An 18800-nucleotide genomic window follows, 5' to 3' on the forward strand; every position below is an offset into this window, starting at 1 on the left:
CAACAGATAATCTCCTATTATTGAAAGCTTTTAATAAGTTCAACATCGGGTCGATATCTGTTATTAGTTTAGAAAAATTAGCGATTGGTTATCTTATCCACTTCGTCATCTTACCCCCCTTTCCCTACGATTTTCTCCCTCCGACGGTTTTCGGCCTCCCCCGGATGACTTCGGGTATTGTCGGTCCTGGCATCTCGCCGACTGTAATGCTGAGCGAGCTCGATCGGCGGTGCGAAGTTTATGGCGGGCCGATGCCCGTATTCCTGGCCCGATGAATGGACGGTCGGGTTGCGGCGGGTATTTGCCGAAACGGGGTTTGTTACAAATTATTTATCCGAAAATTTAAACAAAATTGTGACCTTCTAAACGGGTTAATACAGAAACAGGTAGTGGGGTTTCGAATGTTCTGTCAAATCAATATATTTCTTCCTGCAGTTCTTTGAGAAAATCATAGGAGACGCATACTGTAAAATCTATTTTACAGTCTTTAGAATTGATGGTAACAAAGTAAATCAGAAGTGGAAATTTAATCAGTTGGACAAATAGTTGCTTATTCCTTGATGGTTAATTGACTATATTCTTTGGTTTTCATTTTCAACTATTATCCGACCATTGTTCGACTGTAACTTTCTTACAGTCATTGTAATCGTCGATTTTTTAAATATTCAACAAAGGCCCGAACTCTCACCGGATCAAGCGCGTTTTTCCAGTGACCAGCTATCTTGAAATGTGATCCCACGATCAACGCGTCTGCCGCATTCACGTAATTGTCCACGTTGTTCAATGTCACGCCTGAGCCTATTAATAACGGTAATTTGGATGCGATGCATTCTCGAACCTCTGAAAAACATGTTTTTTTTTATTCTCACGTATTTTGTCTCGTATGAATTTAAAACGGTATTTATAATCAATTTTTGAAATGCTCGTGAGTTCTGTCTTAACCTATTTCGGACCAAAATGCCTTTTTTTTTTCAAATTTCAACGCTCTATCTTTTGATGTAATCAACCTAGTAAAATTTTTTAAATAGTATTTTTTAACGCAAAAAGCCTCCTTTTTTAGATGCCGTCATAAAAATTGACTTACAAAGTCTTTGAAAAAAGTTACAATTTATTATTTTGAAAAAGCCGTTTTTTCGTAAATTAAAAAAAATCCCATATTTTTAGTTTGAAAACAAGTGACCAGAACGTATTTACCATCTGAATCTGCTCTAAAAGACCTCATTGCGATTTTTTCGAAAATTTAATATGGCGACTTTAACATGGCGGTTCAAAGTTCAGCAAATTCTATTATAAAAAATCGATATTTCTTAGATTTTCTATGATGATCTCATATTATGGTGCGCGCGCGCACGCACGTACGCACGCACGCACGCACGCACGCACGCACGCACGCACGCACGCACGCACGCACGCACGCACGCACGCACGCACGCACGCACGCACGCACGCACGCACGCACGCACGCACGCACGCACGCACGCACGCACGCACGCACGCACACAAAGAGATAAGAATCTGAGCAATCTCCACGCCGGTGTATCTTGGGTGACGCTAATGCCGGCGGTAGTGTTTTTGCAACAAAGATCATAGATTCTTAGGACTGACAATGATTTGACAATAATATCGGAATATTTATAATTTTCAAGCATTTTATATGTGGTGTTGATGAATTTTAGTCGAATTTTAAATTATATTTAATGAGATCACCATAAAAAAGTTTAAGAAATATTGATTTTTTAGAATTTGTTGAACTTTGAGCCGCTATATTGAAGTCGCCATATTGAATTTTCAAAAAAAAACGCGATAAGGTCTTTTAGAATAGTGTTAGGTCCAGCCTTATAGGATTTAACTCTTTATTTGGTAGGAAAAATATTTCAGGGAGAACAGGTAAGGCAGGGAAGAACGTAACAAAACGTGTAGGATTCCCGTAGGCACACAGATTAAGAGAGGGTAGGTGCCTCGGGTCGAACGCACTTTTTATGACTCAAAAATATAGGTCAACGTAGATAGACCCGCTATAACCCGTTTCGAGTCGTACGTCCGTCGGTCCAAGTTTCGAGTCAACGAATTGAATCGCTTTAACTCGGGATCGGACCAGGTGCGGTCTTTGTTCGGGATGAGGGGAGGTCGTTAAAACTTAAATGAATGATGAAGTTTTACATAAAATTAACAAAAGTATTTATTCTAATAACAAATAAAAATGAAAATAAAAAGAAAATACAAATATACGCTGAAGTCATGATTTGACAATTTTGTAATAACGGTATAATCGAATTTAAGACGCATAGCGAGTATGAATATAGTTGTACAAATATTAAATAAGTATATGGTGAGGGTGAGAAAGGAAAACAAAGATTTTTGTTTTTAAATTCTATAGTTATAACGGTAAACGCGGAGCTAAGAAATAGTCGAGGGATTTACTAAATGGTTTCATGAGGGAAACAGAGATACTTGAAATGGTAAAAGGATAAAGAATAGCGCGGGAGAGAGTGGGGGTGGAATGTCTTCGGATTCAGGGGAACTTATGGGAGAGTAACTTGAAGAAGGAGGAGGTGAACTAGAAAAAGAATATGTCGGAAATATCAGAGGAACGTGTTCATGTTCTTCAGTAATTGGAGGCGAAGGAGATGGTCGAGGAACACTAAGTTCTTCGAAGGGGGTAGGAGAAGAGGAAGGTCGAGGAACACTAAGTTCTTCGAAAGTGGTAGTTGGAGAAGAGGGCCGAGGAACACTAAGTGGGAATTATTTATAAAATAATAGGAACGTGTCTTAAAGGATTAAAACGGAAGGGAGCAGATGAGTAATGTAAAAACAAAAGAAATTATGATTATGGGAGTTACTCATTGCTGGTTCTCGAGCAAATCTGTCGGAATCAAATGGATTTCTTGACCGCACTGACGTTTATTCGCGCACTGACTCTACATGATTACTAACTAACTGACTCACTAACTAACTAACTAACTAACTAACTAACTAACTCTCTTATTTGTTACTAATTACTGACTACTAACTGGGGTGAAAAAAATACTATTGCCTCTCTCTCTTACTAGGGTGAAAAACTAACGTTAACTAACTTTCTCTTCAAGATTTGGTATTATATAAAGTCTTACAAGGGGAGGATCCAGATGTAGGTGGTTCAAATATTCTAATTGATAGGACTCTTTTTCAGGATTATGTAGTGGGTGAATTCTAAGTTTTCTTATTGGAGAAATAATTTTTCCTTCTTGACCAATCATACGTTGAGCCGAAAGTTTCTCTGTTTCCTCCCACATTCCTTTAATTTTATCGAAGGGATGCGACCTATCGCGTAGGTTATCTTCCTTCTGGATTTAAAAGATAAATAGTTCTTTATTGTGTTATACGTGCTACGGTAAGATTTGCAGATGGAGGAAACGGTTATTTATTTTGCTAATGTTTGAATTCTTTATTGCTAATTTTTTTATGAGGAAACGTGAAACCTTTTCGTATTTCCACGTTCAGAATTTATTATTTGTTGACTCGATATTCAAAAGGAGTCGAAATTATTAACTTGATCGTTTCGTCCATCCATGTTTGTCATCACGCATAAAAAAATTATCGGAGACCGTTGAAACGGAATTTCTTTTGTAAGCTATTTGTTTTTCTGACAAAGGGAAATCGTGGAGTATGCCGGACGTAACAATAGATACAGATGATACTTTCTACCATGGTAGATATGTTTTGGCCAGTTCTTGTTTTCAAACTGAAAATATGAGATTTAAAAAGAAATTACGAAAAAATCGGCTCATTTTCGAAAAAATAAGCTGTAACTTTTTTCAAAGACTTCGTAGGTCAATTTTGACGACGGCATTTAAAAGAGGAGGCTCTTTGCATTCGAAAATGATATTCAAAAAATTTTACTAGGCTGATTACATCGAAAGATAGAACGTTGAAAGTTGAAAAGAAAATGTGGCATTTTTTCCGAAATGGGTTAAGGGGGCATATATGTTTAGAATCACAAAAGACATTTTTTATAAATTTTTTCAGAGCCAAAAAACTAAAAAATGGGACTTTTTGCATATTAATGTACACCTTTTGTAATTTTCATACAAATTTTCATACAATGATTTTGTTGAAAAATCCCCCTTCACCGTTTTATAATGGGTGGCACTCACTTAGACACGGTTCAAATGGTCACGGTGCTTTTGGACACAATGTCTTGCACACGGTTTAAATGGCCACGATGCATTGGACACTGTGCATTTGGAAACAAAAGAAATTTTATTTAAAATGTACACCAGTTATATGCACACATAAAATTTGATCGGATATTTACACACGAAAAAATGCCCACCGTTCACTTGGACACGTAAAAGTTTTACACCATTCACTTGCACACCGTTCACTTGCCCAGCACTCATTTGCACACCAAGAAATGCGCACCGATCATTTACACATGGAAAGATGCACACCAATCATTTGCACACGGAAAGATGCGCACTGGTCATTTGCACACGGAAAGATGCACACCGATCATTTGCACACCATTCATTTGGACTCGGTGCTTTTGGATACCGTTTATTTGTACACCACTCAGTTGCACATCGTTTAATTGCACACCATTTAAGTCGCAAACCCATGTAGTGCAGTAAATGCTTTACACACACACACACACACACACACACACACGGGGAGCGAGTGCAAGGGGGGCCTTCGGCCCCCGTCCAAGTCGCTAACCCATGTACACATTACAAACGCAGCCATAATGTATAAATATTTAATATGCGTTTGATAGAATGGTGTGCAATTAAACGGTGTGCAACTGAACGGTGTGCAAATGAACGGTGTGCAAATGATTGATGCACATCTTTCAGTGTGCAAATGATCAGTGCGCATTTTTCCGTGTGCAAATGATCGGTGTGCATCTTTCCGTGTGCAAATGATCAGTGCGCATCTTTCCGTGTGCAAATGATCAGTGCGCATCTTTTAGTGTGCAAATGATCGGTGCGCATCTTTCCGTGTGCAAACGATCAGTGCGCATCTTTCCGTGTGCAAATGATCGGTGCGCATTTCTTGGTGTGCAAATGGGTGGTGAGCAAGTGAACGGTGTGCAAGTGAATGGTGTCCAAGTGAACGGTGGGCATTTTTTCGTGTGCAAATATCCGGTGGTCAAATTTTACGTGTACATATACCCAGATAACAAATTGTGAGGGCTCACGTCACGGTGTAATTATCACACGTGCGTGCAATACCACAATCATATTGCCCTCACGATGTGATGGCGACACGTGTGTATGCGTGGAAGGTGGCACTATGCAGTCATGCATGAGAAGGTATATGAGTGATCGAAAAAAGATTTCACTTTACGATTGTACTTCCTTATGTATGATTGTATTTATCACAGTACGAATGAAAACATTATTCGTACGGACTCATGTCATCCGCACAGTGTGATATTCACACGTGTATGCAACAACGCAATCACATTGTGTTTATTACGTGACGGGGTAGAAAATGGCACTGAACAACCATATATGATCGATATATAGGGCTTGCTTTTATATAAAGTTTATATACATATATATACTGTAACCGTGCTCGCGAGCGACGGCCAACTTCGCCTCCGTCCCTGGTCGCGGCCCTTAGCCGCCCGGGTGTCGGGGCGACTTTTTCTAGCAAGGTTTTCTACAGTTATTCGGTTGGGCGCCAGGTACGTTAAGCGTACCACTCTGTTTACACCAAATCACAAATTGTCGTTACGTTAATGAGATCGCGGAAAAGACGAGCGCTCGTTAGGCGACCGGGGCGTTAGCGGCTCCGATATCCAGCTGCTCAGTCCTAAAATGGCAGAGGGGGAGGTTCGGCGCGGGTAGATAGAATCGGGAAGGCGAGGGAACTATCGACACTACGTAAATTTAACAATAAAATTAACAAATATATTTGACATTAAGTAATACAGAATCAAACAGCTCTGTTGGGCGGCAAGTGTGACTCACGCGTGTTACAGACTGACGACCGTCTGAGATTAGATGTCGCGAAAACGGGATAATCAACGAATGGGTTATTTTGCGTACACGGGAATTCTCTGACTTGTCTACGCTTTTTATTCGGCGCCGTTGGTGGACCCCAAACTCCCGATAGGAGAACGGCTTCGCCAAGGGCGAACGGGACGAACAGTAACTCCGAGCCCGCGCGGCACGCGACGGACTCGTGCTCTTCCGCACGTTAAAGAATCTCGCTAGTAATATGCGCGATAATTATTGTTCGCTCGCCAACGAGGCGGTACAGGACAGTTACATAAAAGGTTACAAAAGTGCAATTACAGAAGGGCTCGCGTTATAAATGCGACAGATTAGATCAAAGCTTTCTAACAATAACGTGTGAATGCGCGACAATTCACAACGCAGTTAATACTCGCGACACGACTACGAAACGAAATTACAGTTGACTCGGCTGCGGATCGGGACGCATACGCAACGTAAATTTTACACGACATGAACGGCACGCGGCAAATCTACGCGGGTGGGTACGATCGGGCGAGGTAGCGCTATTTCGATAATTTTGCGCTCTTTCGTGACTTTACTTCAATGCTCGAAACATGCGGCACTAGATTTGCGATTTTCCCGCAACTCGTCCAACCGCCGAATCGATGGCTTCACAAAATATTGCGACGCTCGTCTTACCGAATCACTTCCTCCTCGCCTGCCTCGTCCGGGTCGGGATTGCTTCTGGTTCCTGCGTCCTCTCTCACAAGCTATCTCGGTTCGGGATCTGGATTGCATGCACTATTCGAGATACGCAGCACAAGTGAGGAATCCTGGATTTCGCGAGGGTCGCTCGGCGGCGCGCCCCACTTTGTCTCCGGTACTCCGGGCCCTTATTGGCCGGTTTCCCAAAATCGATTTTCGCGCAGAGCGCGGCGTGCACGCTGTCGCCGGCTGATCGATCCAAGCGCGGCGGTCGATAAATTGGGGCCCCGTGCACGAGAATCTTGGCGCCTCCTTCCGCGGCAGATTCTTCTCTCTTTGCCGGGCGCATCCTCCGCCACCAAAGTGTTATCTCCTCCTCGACAAGGGCGTTCGCTGATTATAAGTCGCGATCCTTCCGCCGGAATTTATGCTGGATCGAGTGTGCAGTCGCCCCGTCGGGATGCCGGCTTCACGCGCCGTCGCTGGATCCTGAAAGCATGATTCGGCAGCAGTATTGGAATTCTCGAACGGCACAAATTGTAGGCAAGATAAGGGCGGCATTATCTGCGGACCCCCGCTCAAAAAGGGTCTTCTTTACTCCCTCGATGTTCTCTCACTCTGCGGCCTTCGGGAAGATTCTCTGTCGAGACGAGACGCCCAAAAATCGCAAGATAGATCGCTGTGGTCACCGGTTCCCGCCGCACTCGCGATGCAGCGCTCGCCAGAATCTTATCGATTAATAACCGGACAACACGTAGGACATCACACATACAAAAAATACAAGACAACACGCTTCTGCATCCGCTCCCGAGCGGGAGGACGCAGGATCCGCGTGATGATAACGCGTAAGGGCCTTTAGGGCCCTGTGACGGACAGCAGCCTGCGGCTATCACGTCACAATACATATATATAATATACATATATATAAACTTTATATAAAAGCAATTTAGCCAACGATTTATATATTTTTTAATAATATTAATAAATTATTGGCCAAATTAGAAAACCTCATAATTCCATCGGACGCCCGATGGAGTTCTAAAATTTTCTAATTTAGCTGACGATATTTATATTTAAATATTTATTACATTCATATTTATTTATTTATATTATACATACATACGCGCGCGCACGGTGTGTGTGTGTGTGTGTGTGTGTGTGTGTGTGTGTGTGTGTGTGTGTGTGTGTGTGTGTGTGTGTTTATAAAATGAACATTTTGAAGACTTTTGGGATTTTCATAATTTTTTTCTCTATTATGCATTTTAATTTTACAAAATTACATTTGATTAATAATTTTCATTGTAATTTAATTTTAATTAGTTTTCTTAGTTTTAGAATATTTATATTTCAATTATTGAGTCAGTATATACGTGTCATCGCTTTGAAAATTTTTCACAGTTTACAGTCGAAAAAGAACGTTGCTGACAAAAAATTAGGAAAAAAAAAGTTTCTTTTGAATATTGCAAAAAATTTTCAAAACGACACATATTGCGTGTAAATAATTGAAACATATTTATACTGAAATTACGAGAACTAATTAAAATCAAATTAAAATTAAAATTATTCATAAAATATAATTAGAATAAAAATACAAAAAAGAATAAAAATAATAAAAAATTCCAAAAATGTTCAAAATTAATATTTAGCTGGTGTGTAAAATCTCAATAAAATAAAAAATGCAAACATTTTCAAAATGGTCATAATGTTAAAAGTTTCTTAAATTTTGATATTTTCAGAAAATTTGTAAAATGCGTAAATTTGTAAAGCTTTCAAGAAATATTGAACTTTGTTAATTTTGACATTTTTTTACATTTTACAATCTTTTAATTTTATATACATATAAAATAATCTAAGTTTAAAGAGATTAATATTTTTCACATTTTCAATAATTAATTTTATAATTTCTTGAAATTATTTCGTTTATTTGTACTTACAATAAGAGAACGGTCGGGGCTGTTCTTCACCGATTTTATTGGCCTTGGATATGTTATAGAGCATCAAAAAAGAAAAAAACCCGTATTTTTTATCAGCTTATCTCGAGTTTTAAGGGTTGTTTTAACCCCTAGAAAAAAAACAAAAATGAAAATTTGACATTTTTGAAAGAATTGAATACATCATTGCAAAGAGTGTAAAATACTATAAAACTTTTGTATAAAACATTTTTTTATATTGTGGTACGCACTTCGCCAAAATGAATACTCAAGATACGTTTCGTGAACTCTTTATTTTTCCGTACCGTTTCCATCCTGTCCTTGCGGTAGACTGCCCAAGCGGGAAGCCTTACCGCCGCGCAGCGCGACATCTATCAATTCTCCACGACGACGCGTCGGAGATGATAGGCGAGAATAAGCGATCTTGTATACGCGAATTACAAATAAATGGATATTAATAAGGATGCAACCACAATTCGGCCAGCCTAGACGCTAGTCTTTGAGACGCTAGTTTGTCTCAAACTAGTATAAATGTCGACTAGGATTGATCGTGATCAATCCATGGTCGCATATTGGCCGCTTCCCAGGTACCCGTGTAAGGACGTTGGGTATTTTGTAAGTCGTCTATATCGGACAGTACGTATCTATTGTTTCTTAGAACCTTGATCACCTTGTAGGGTCCCCGGAATAGAGGTATGATCTTTTTCATGCCAGCCGTATTATAAAAATTACGGATCATTACTAGATCACCGATTGAATAAGTCTTCGGTGGTTTACGTTTAATGTCATAAGCATGCTTTTGACGATCTTGGGCCCGTGATATGTTGTCTGCGGCGGCCGCCCGAGTCGAATCCAAATCTAGGCGATTGTTTTGACTATCTGGGGTGATCAAAGTTCTAAGTTTGTCAGTCAGAGGACCCTTCTGATTGGTCCCGAATAAAAGTTGGAACAGAGTTTTACGAGTGGTTCGGTTAATGGTGTTATTTATAGCATATTCGATTTGGGCCAGCATTTTATGCCAAGGTTTCCCGTTACTTACATTGCTACACTTAGCAATCATAGGGCCGAGGTATCGGTTGACACGTTCGACCTACCCGTTGGAGCGATCCCATGGCGATCTTCAGATGCGTTATCTTTTGACTTTTTACAAAATCTTCAAACTCCCGGGAGGTAAATGCACTTCCGCGATCGAAGATAATAACGCGAGGTCTACTGTACGACTGGAAATAATCAGTTAGACAGGTTATGCTTTCTTTCGCAGTTGTTAATTTAACGGGATACAAGCGAACGAACTTAGTGAACGCATCAATTACAAGAAAGATGTGTTTTTTAATCAAAATCCGATGATCGACAGGGCCGAAGTGATCGATATGAATAGTGTCGAACGGGAGATTACCTTTAGGGATAGGATGCAAATATCCCTCATTTCGTTTTGACGGTGGACTAAAAGAAATACATTTTAAACAGTTTCGTATGTGAGCTTCACATTTCTCGCGGATTTTAGGGAACCAATAGGTACGACCGATCACTTCGACCATTTTACTTGAGCCAATATGCCCCATTTCATTATGATAGTGAAATAGCACGTGTGATTCCATCCGCTCAGGAACCATAAATAGGAGCCGATTTAAATGTTTCTTATAAACAAGTCCATTTCTCAATTCAAAATAAGGGTGAGCGTCCTTTTCGAGTTTCTGAATAATTTCGTTAATTCGAGCGTCACTCTTTTGACAGACCATGAGGTTCTATTCGAAAGGATTGTCCTCTACAACGAGTATGTCAAAAGCGCGACTAACAAGGGAACGGACAGAACTGTCCCTCACCGATTTTAATGAGCTTTGGATATGTTGTAGAACATAAAAAAATATTAGACTCATATTTTTTTTTATCTGCGTATCTCGACGTTTAAGGGTTGAAACCACCCCTCGAAAATAACGCATTTTTTCGTTTTTTGCGAATATCTTTGAAAATATAAGGTTTATGAAAAAATGTTCTATATAAAAGTTTTATGGTATTTTATACTCTTTACAATAGTATATTTATATTTTTTAAAAATTTTAAACTTTTTAATTTATCCCACCCCCCACCCCCTTTTTTTAACATATAAAAAATTTTGTAAGGACAAAAATTAAAGAGCATTAAAAGCCGAATCCACCCATGTATAATAACATATGGGTTCCATCATTCTCAATTATTAGCAAAACGAGATAGTAATCTCGCGCTATAGGTGCCGCGCTAGAAGTAGTGTTGCGTTATTTCTTTAGTCGCGTCACACTCAATAACTGCCACTTCTGCGTATATTTTTATATTAAAACATAAAAATGGATTAATTTTAATTATATAATACGCAACGTATTACTCGATATAAAGCATAAATGTATATATATAACAAAATTAGCATATACAGGGTGTCCCAAATCTGGTGTGCAATACTTCATGGAAAGATAGACGGGATCGAGATGAACATAAAAATCCAATATAATCTTGGTTAGGTCTATCAATAATCAAGATATAAATTTTTTAATTTATGCGAATGAGAGCGCGCCTTGCGCGCCGAAGGAAGGGCTCGAGCCGCTCGAGCCATAGCACGGCCTACTGTCTCAAGCATTGGCTGCCGGCGGCGGCGGGGGGAAGAAGGAGAAGCGTGGCGTCGTCGCCGTTCCCACGTCTCGCCGCACCGCGCCTAAGCTCGCGTCGATGGCTGCTACGCATACTCGCGATTACATGACAAGATTATAAATTATTAATAAAAATATGACAAATTTAAATCGTAATAAACTTCTGTAAATAAGAAAGTCAAAAGAGAGAAAGCGATGGAAACGTATGAATCCTGCAAATAATATAATATTTGCTGCATCAAATTCTCTTATCGTTTTTTATGGAATATTCAATTAACGAAGATTTATCACGATTGATTCTTTATACATTCTCCTTTCATAACCATTTTATTAGAAAATTACAAAATGCACGAAATACTATCCTTAATATACACTCTTTGTAAAATAACACGATAGAAAAATATTCACGTTTGATCTAAGGACTTCAGGATAAATTATTCGATGCGACTTCTACGGTAATTATAGGTAATCAGAGATCAATGTTATGTCAAGTATCGTTAGTATGGTTAACAACAAAGGATTTTCTCTTGTATATGATAGAGAACTTCGAGTTTCTTCTATCGTTAATACATTATAAGTCACTGAAAATCTGTCGTAATTAATAATGCAATTAAAGGTAGAAGAAACTGTAAGTTTTCTATGGTTATAAAAGAAAATCCTTCGTTGTATTAACAATACATGATATTAAACATTAATTTTTAAGCATAATTATCGTAGCATCGCGCCTAAGCTATCGTGAAATCGTTACATCAAGAGGGAATATTTTTCAGTGTTATTACAAAGAGTGTAACATACTATGGATAAGTATTTCGCGCATTTTAGTATGACACCTCTCTCTCTCTCTCTCTCTCTCTCTCTCTCTTTCTCCCTTTCTCCCTCTTTTTTCCTCTTTCCCTCTCAAGCACTACGTAGTACACAAATACAATAAATATTACCACGTTTAACAACATTAGTTTGTACTATTCTACTTTCATTATGTGTAATTAAATAAAGCAGAACGTTGCTACAATTTTTATATTAAAAAGACAAAGATAAAAAGATGTATTTCGCGAAGTTAGCAGAATATCTTTCCCTCTAAAGTATTTACAGAAACACGATAAATGTCATTTTCAACAACAGTTCCAATCAATATTATTAGAGTTTCATTAAATGTCATATAAAATTTTTTTAACAAGATTACTATTTTTTAACATTTTTAACATTAAACACGATACGACACTCAGAAAGAAAGTATCGTGCTGATTATTTATCGCAGTTTTAGTGATAATTTTTGATAATTTTTTTTTCGATCGTGTGTAATACTAAAAATATAAAGAAATGATAATTGTTAAAATTTTATTCAATTTACACACATAATGAAAGTAGAATAGTACAAACTAATGTTGTTAAACGTGGTAATATTTATTGTATTTGTGTACTACGTAGTGCTTGTGAGGGAAAGAGAGAGAAAGAGAGAGACAGAGAGAGAGAGAGAGAGTGAGAGAGAGAGAGAGAGAGAGAGAGAGAGAGAGAGAGAGAGAGAGAGAGGTGTCATACTAAAATGCGCGAAATACTTATCCATAGTATGTTACACTCTTTGTAATAACACTGAAAAATATTCCCTCTTGATGTAACGATTTCACGATAGCTTAGGCGCGATGCTACGATAATTATGCTTAAAAATTAATGTTTAATATCATGTATTGTTAATACAACGAAGGATTTTCTTTTATAACCATAGAAAACTTACAGTTTCTTCTACCTTTAATTGCATTATTAATTACGACAGATTTTCAGTGACTTATAATGTATTAACGATAGAAGAAACTCGAAGTTCTCTATCATATACAAGAGAAAATCCTTTGTTGTTAACCATACTAACGATACTTGACATAACATTGATCTCTGATTACCTATAATTACCGTAGAAGTCGCATCGAATAATTTATCCTGAAGTCCTTAGATCAAACATGAATATTTTTCTATCGTGTTATTTTACAAAGAGTGTATATTAAGGATAGTATTTCGTGCATTTTGTAATTTTCTAATAAAATGGTTATGAAAGGAGAATGTATAAAGAATCAATCGTGATAAATCTTCGTTAATTGAATATTCCATAAAAAACGATAAGAGAATTTGATGCAGCAAATATTATATTATTTGCAGGATTCATACGTTTCCATCGCTTTCTCTCTTTTGACTTTCTTATTTACAGAAGTTTATTACGATTTAAATTTGTCATATTTTTATTAATAATTTATAATCTTGTCATGTAATCGCGAGTATGCGTAGCAGCCATCGACGCGAGCTTAGGCGCGGTGCGGCGAGACGTGGGAACGGCGACGACGCCACGCTTCTCCTTCTTCCCCCCGCCGCCGCCGGCAGCCAATGCTTGAGACAGTAGGCCGTGCTATGGCTCGAGCGGCTCGAGCCCTTCCTTCGGCGCGCAAGGCGCGCTCTCATTCGCATAAATTAAAAAATTTATATCTTGATTATTGATAGACCTAACCAAGATTATATTGGATTTTTATGTTCATCTCGATCCCGTCTATCTTTCCATGAAGTATTGCACACCAGATTTGGGACACCCTGTATATACGTATGTGCCTACGTACATTTTCATTGTTACAAATGCGAAAATAAATTAATATGAAGCAAAATATTTTTTAACATTTATAACTGCAAATACAATATAACAAAATATATAATATCAAGAGGAAAATATAAAATATAAACTGCTATTATATAAATATAATAACTATTTGCATAATTATATTATTTACACTATATGCACGTAGCACGCTCTGATAATAAAGATAATATAAGTATATAATTTAATTTAATTTGAAGTTTAAAAATACATTTATACGGATGTATATATACATTTTGCATACGACACGGACAAATAACTTTAATATCACTGTTGATAAAGGGACCGGTTGTTTTCGCGCAAGCGCATCACGTGAGGCTTCAGTAAAATATCTATTAGTAATAGGAAGGAGATCTTTGATCATACATCTTGCACACGACACTAATGTATAAATATAGCAACAGTGATAGACAGATCGGTTGTTCTCGCGCAGGCGTGAGGCTTCAATAAAGCATCTATTAGTAATAGGAAGGAGATATTTGATCCCCATACAATTTTTTGCAAATTTATAAAGACGTGAACACATTTCACATATTAAACACGCATGTATATTTTCTCGTATTAAATAGAATAATTTATAAATATTGTATTTTATTTGATAAATACTGGTAAGATTTTTTGCAAAATTGTATGGGGACCAAACATCTCCTTCCTATTACTAATAGATACTTTATTGAAGCCTCACGCCTGCGCAAGAACAACCAATCCGTCTATCATTGTTGCTAAATTTATACGCCGGTGTCGTGTGCAAAATGTATTGCATATATACATTCGTATAAATATATAAAGGAGAAGCTGCCGTTTCAGTTCGTAGTTGGTAATGTGAACAAGTATATTGGATAGTGTATTGTCACAAGTATTGTTCTTTCGTGAACATGTAAGTATCTGCTTTTAATTTATTACTCTTTACTCTCTTAATGTGTGCCGTTTAATTCTGTCATTGTCATTCATTTTTTGTCATCTTTCATATTATTCTCCGATTTCATATTTCTAAAAAAATTATTTTTTAGAGCAATTTTCATAACAATAAATGTTGTAATTGATGTTGTGATTAATTCTACATATTTTTTGTAATCATCTGTATTAGCACAACTATTTCGTTTACAAAATTATTTTTTATTTACTTTAAATGTCAAATATTTATTTTAATGTCTTGACTGTAGTCTCCCTATAATTATTATTCAGTTTTAGTGACTTAATTCATTTTGACTTATTATTTTTTTTTTATCAAGAGAGTTTGAAACGACATAACTATCATAGAAACTCTAGTAGAAATATTTTTACAATTTTTTACGCAAAAAATGCGAAGACTACAATTTTTTATGATTTAACTATAACTTTGTACAATACATCTACTTCATTTTTATGTCAAACAACGCGATTTGGGCCATGTTTATAATTTTTCATAGATTTACGTAGAAAAATTTATGGAAAACTGCCAACATCTATGAAAATTTACAAACATTTATGAAAAATTACAAACATCTATGAAAAGTATAATTTTTCGTAGATGCGTTGTAATATTATAGAAAATTACAATTTTCTATGCAAATCTATAAAATATTACAAGCATGGCCCAAATCGCGTTGTTTGACATACAAATAATGTATCGTACAAAGTTGTAATTATATCATAAAAATTGTGGTGTTTGCATTTTTTGCGTAAAAAATTTAAAAAATATTTTTATTAGTGGTATTAACGTATTCAATTCTAATATTAGATATGTTGTAAAAATATAAAAATAATGATAAAAATATTATAAGTATATACATTACATGCGGTCATAAAAATATTCGTAAAATGTTGTAGATAGTTGTGAATAGTTGTGATTTTTACAACAATGTACAACTTCTACAATTAATTACGTCGCTCATGAATGTGCTCGTAAAAAATTGTAGAAACTCAAAAATACTATATTAATTACAAATTGTCATGAATTTTTACAATTTTCATTAATTTGTAGAAAGTTTTGATTTGTTGTAAAAAATTTTAATTTTTTATAGAAATGCATAAAAAATTGTAAAAATATTTCCACCAGGGAAGACAATTCTATTTATTGATTATGAAGTGTATTATTTTTTACATATAATAAAAGATTGAGATATATATTTAATTTTAATATTTCAGAATGCTGCAATTTAATCCATATAATGTGATATTTTTACTCGCTATAACTTTCAATGGTTTGGATTATCCGAACACTCCGATAACATCGCAGGAAAGACGAGTGAATGAAAAAATTGAACATATGCTATTAGAAATAAAAAATGAAGAACAATTTCAATTAGAAGAGGAAGAAACTTTAGATTTTTATGATGAGTATGAGGTGCCAGAAGCGGAAAAAGTTGATTTATTAGAAGCGGATGAAGAAAAAATCTATTTTCCAGAAGAAGTTATTTGTGATTCAGTTGAAAAAACAATATCAAATGACTATAAGAGGCAAGCTGTGGAATACTGGAAAAGTGGTAAGACAAAACCAAGATCGCTTGAAGGAGTTAAGCAAAAATTTAGACAAGTTACATCGATACGACAATTACGACGATGGGAAAACTATTTCATCCAAGGTGGTAGTAGGCCAGAAAAATTAAAAAAAATTTCTCAATACACATTAGACCATTTTAATGAAGCACTTGAAAGAAAAATCATCATTCATGACATTGACATCGCTCGATGGGCTTCTCAAGCACAAAATGAAGAAAATGTGGCAGGATTTAAAGCTTCAGAGAAATGGGTACAAAGATTTAAAAAAGCACATAATATTGTATCTAGAAAAATAACAAAATTTGTTACAAAAAAGTCTCTATTATCAAAACCTGATTTAGAAAATAAATGCGAGACATTTATTGCAAACGTAAAATATTATATTAATCGATTTGGCGTGGAAAATATTTATAATTCAGATCAGAGTGGATTTCAGTTAGAATTTCATTCTGGTCGTACTTTAGCTCAAAAAGGTATTAAAAACGTAGAATCTACAGTACAGTCTATATCAGCAACCACGCATAGCTATACAATTCAACCGACTATTTCGGCTGATGGTAGATTATTATCACCTCTTTTCATAGTATTAAAAGAAATTACAGGAACATTTGGTCCGAGAGTACAAGAAACATTATTCAACGCGCCTAATATCTTTGTTACGGCTTCAAAGTCAGGCAAATTAACATCAAATCATGTAAAAACTTGGCTAAAGGAAGTATTTTTTCCGAATGTCGGGCCACAATCAGTATTGTTGTTAGATTCGTGGAGTGGACATTGTCCTAACATAGTTTCAGAAACTAAACCAGATTCTGCAACAGATATTGTTTTCCTAACTATTCCAGCCGGTACAACGGGAAAAATACAGCCATTAGACGTATACGGATTTCGATTGTGGAAGAATTTCATTAAATACTTTTCTGATACTATTATGTTGTTAAATCTGGCTTTAGATCTTCATAATAGAAATAATATCTTGAAATTACAATCATTAACACACCATCAATTCTCGTCGCCCAGGTTTCAAAATATATTTAAATATGCGTGGACTAAAAGTGGGTACGTAGAGAATGCATACGATGAATACCTGCAAGTTATACCGATAGAATTTGAAACACCAGTAGACTTTTGTTTTAAAAAGAATTCTAAAGTAAAATGCGATCTTTGTGACGAAATAGCCATTATAACTTGTTCTTGGTGTAGAAAATCGCTTTGTATAACACATTTTTTCCACGAACATCATCTTTGTAATGAATATGTGCCATAAATATAAGACATTTATAAACATGTTTGGTAAGATTTTAGCAGTTTTCCTTACCCATGCAATAAATATTGGTATTCTTTTATTTCTGTTTAATAAAAATTTTATATTGGTAAAATTATATTTGTAACAATTATTTCAACCTCTTTTCACTTTTCCTTTATTTATACTTTCATTTTTATTTAATAATATTTTTTAATTAATATTTCAAACTTATTAAATTATATATTATATTATCTTTATTATCAGAGCGTGCTACGTGCATATAGTGTAAATAATATAATTATGCAAATAGTTATTATATTTATATAATAGCAGTTTATATTTTATATTTTCCTCTTGATATTATATATTTTGTTATATTGTATTTGCAGTTATAAATGTTAAAAAATATTTTGCTTCATATTAATTTATTTTCGCATTTGTAACAATGAAAATGTACGTAGGCACATACGTATATATATGCTAATTTTGTTATATATATACATTTATGCTTTATATCGAGTAATACGTTGCGTATTATATAATTAAAATTAATCCATTTTTATGTTTTAATATAAAAATATACGCAGAAGTGGCAGTTATTGAGTGTGACGCGACTAAAGAAATAACGCAACACTACTTCTAGCGCGGCACCTATAGCGCGAGATTACTATCTCGTTTTGCTAATAATTGAGAATGATGGAACCCATATGTTATTATACATGGGTGGATTCGGCTTTTAATGCTCTTTAATTTTTGTCCTTACAAAATTTTTTATATGTTGAAAAAAGGAGGTGGGGGGTGGGATAAATTAAAAAGTTTAAAATTTTTAAAAAATATAAATATACTATTGTAAAGAGTATAAAATGCCATAAAACTTTTATATAGAACATTTTTTCATAAACCTTATATTTTCAAAGATATTCGCAAAAAACGAAAAAATGCGTTATTTTCGAGGGGTGGTTTCAACCCTTAAACGTCGAGATACGCAGATAAAAAAAAATATGAGTCTAATATTTTTTTATGTTCTACAACATATCCAAAGCTCATTAAAATCGGTGAGGGACAGTTCTGTCCGTTCCCTTGTAAGAGCATCGACATGTTTCATCCGCGTGCCCTGCCTATGTATTATTTTAAAGTCAAAGGATTGGAGCTCGATACTCTATCGTGCTATATGAGCGTTTACATCACGTTTTTCTAGAGTATGTGTTACCGCGCTACAATTGGAGACGATGATAAAAGGAATACCCTGTA

At 35.8% G+C, this 18800-nt stretch overlaps 2 protein-coding genes across 6 annotated transcripts in view; one reads left to right on the forward strand and one right to left on the reverse strand.

The window, feature by feature from the left end:
* Window positions 1-404: 404 nt before the first annotated feature.
* Window positions 405-18800, reverse strand: part of LOC105834430 (uncharacterized protein F13E9.13, mitochondrial) — a 91015-nt gene continuing 72619 nt past the window's right edge. For 3 of the 5 annotated variants that reach the window (XM_012676906.3, XM_012676904.3, XM_036285555.1), the window contains one exon: window positions 405-840. In XM_012676906.3, coding sequence (XP_012532360.1) covers window positions 638-840 — 203 coding nt within the window. In that variant the 3' untranslated portion in view covers window positions 405-637. Of the gene's footprint in view, window positions 841-4133; window positions 4214-8581; window positions 8710-18800 lie in introns of all 5 variants that reach the window. The other 2 variants (XR_004962858.1, XM_036285556.1) reach the window with 2 other exon arrangements.
* On the forward strand, window positions 14464-17685 carry LOC118645109. The gene is made up of 2 exons (XM_036285554.1): window positions 14464-14702; window positions 15953-17685. Exon 2 carries the CDS (start codon window positions 15954-15956, stop codon window positions 17568-17570), a length of 1617 nt encoding a protein of 538 aa, XP_036141447.1. The 5' UTR covers window positions 14464-14702; window position 15953; the 3' UTR covers window positions 17571-17685.

Source organism: Monomorium pharaonis, chromosome 4 (genome assembly GCF_013373865.1).
Source record: "Monomorium pharaonis isolate MP-MQ-018 chromosome 4, ASM1337386v2, whole genome shotgun sequence".
Classification (NCBI taxonomy): Eukaryota; Metazoa; Arthropoda; class Insecta; order Hymenoptera; family Formicidae; genus Monomorium; species Monomorium pharaonis.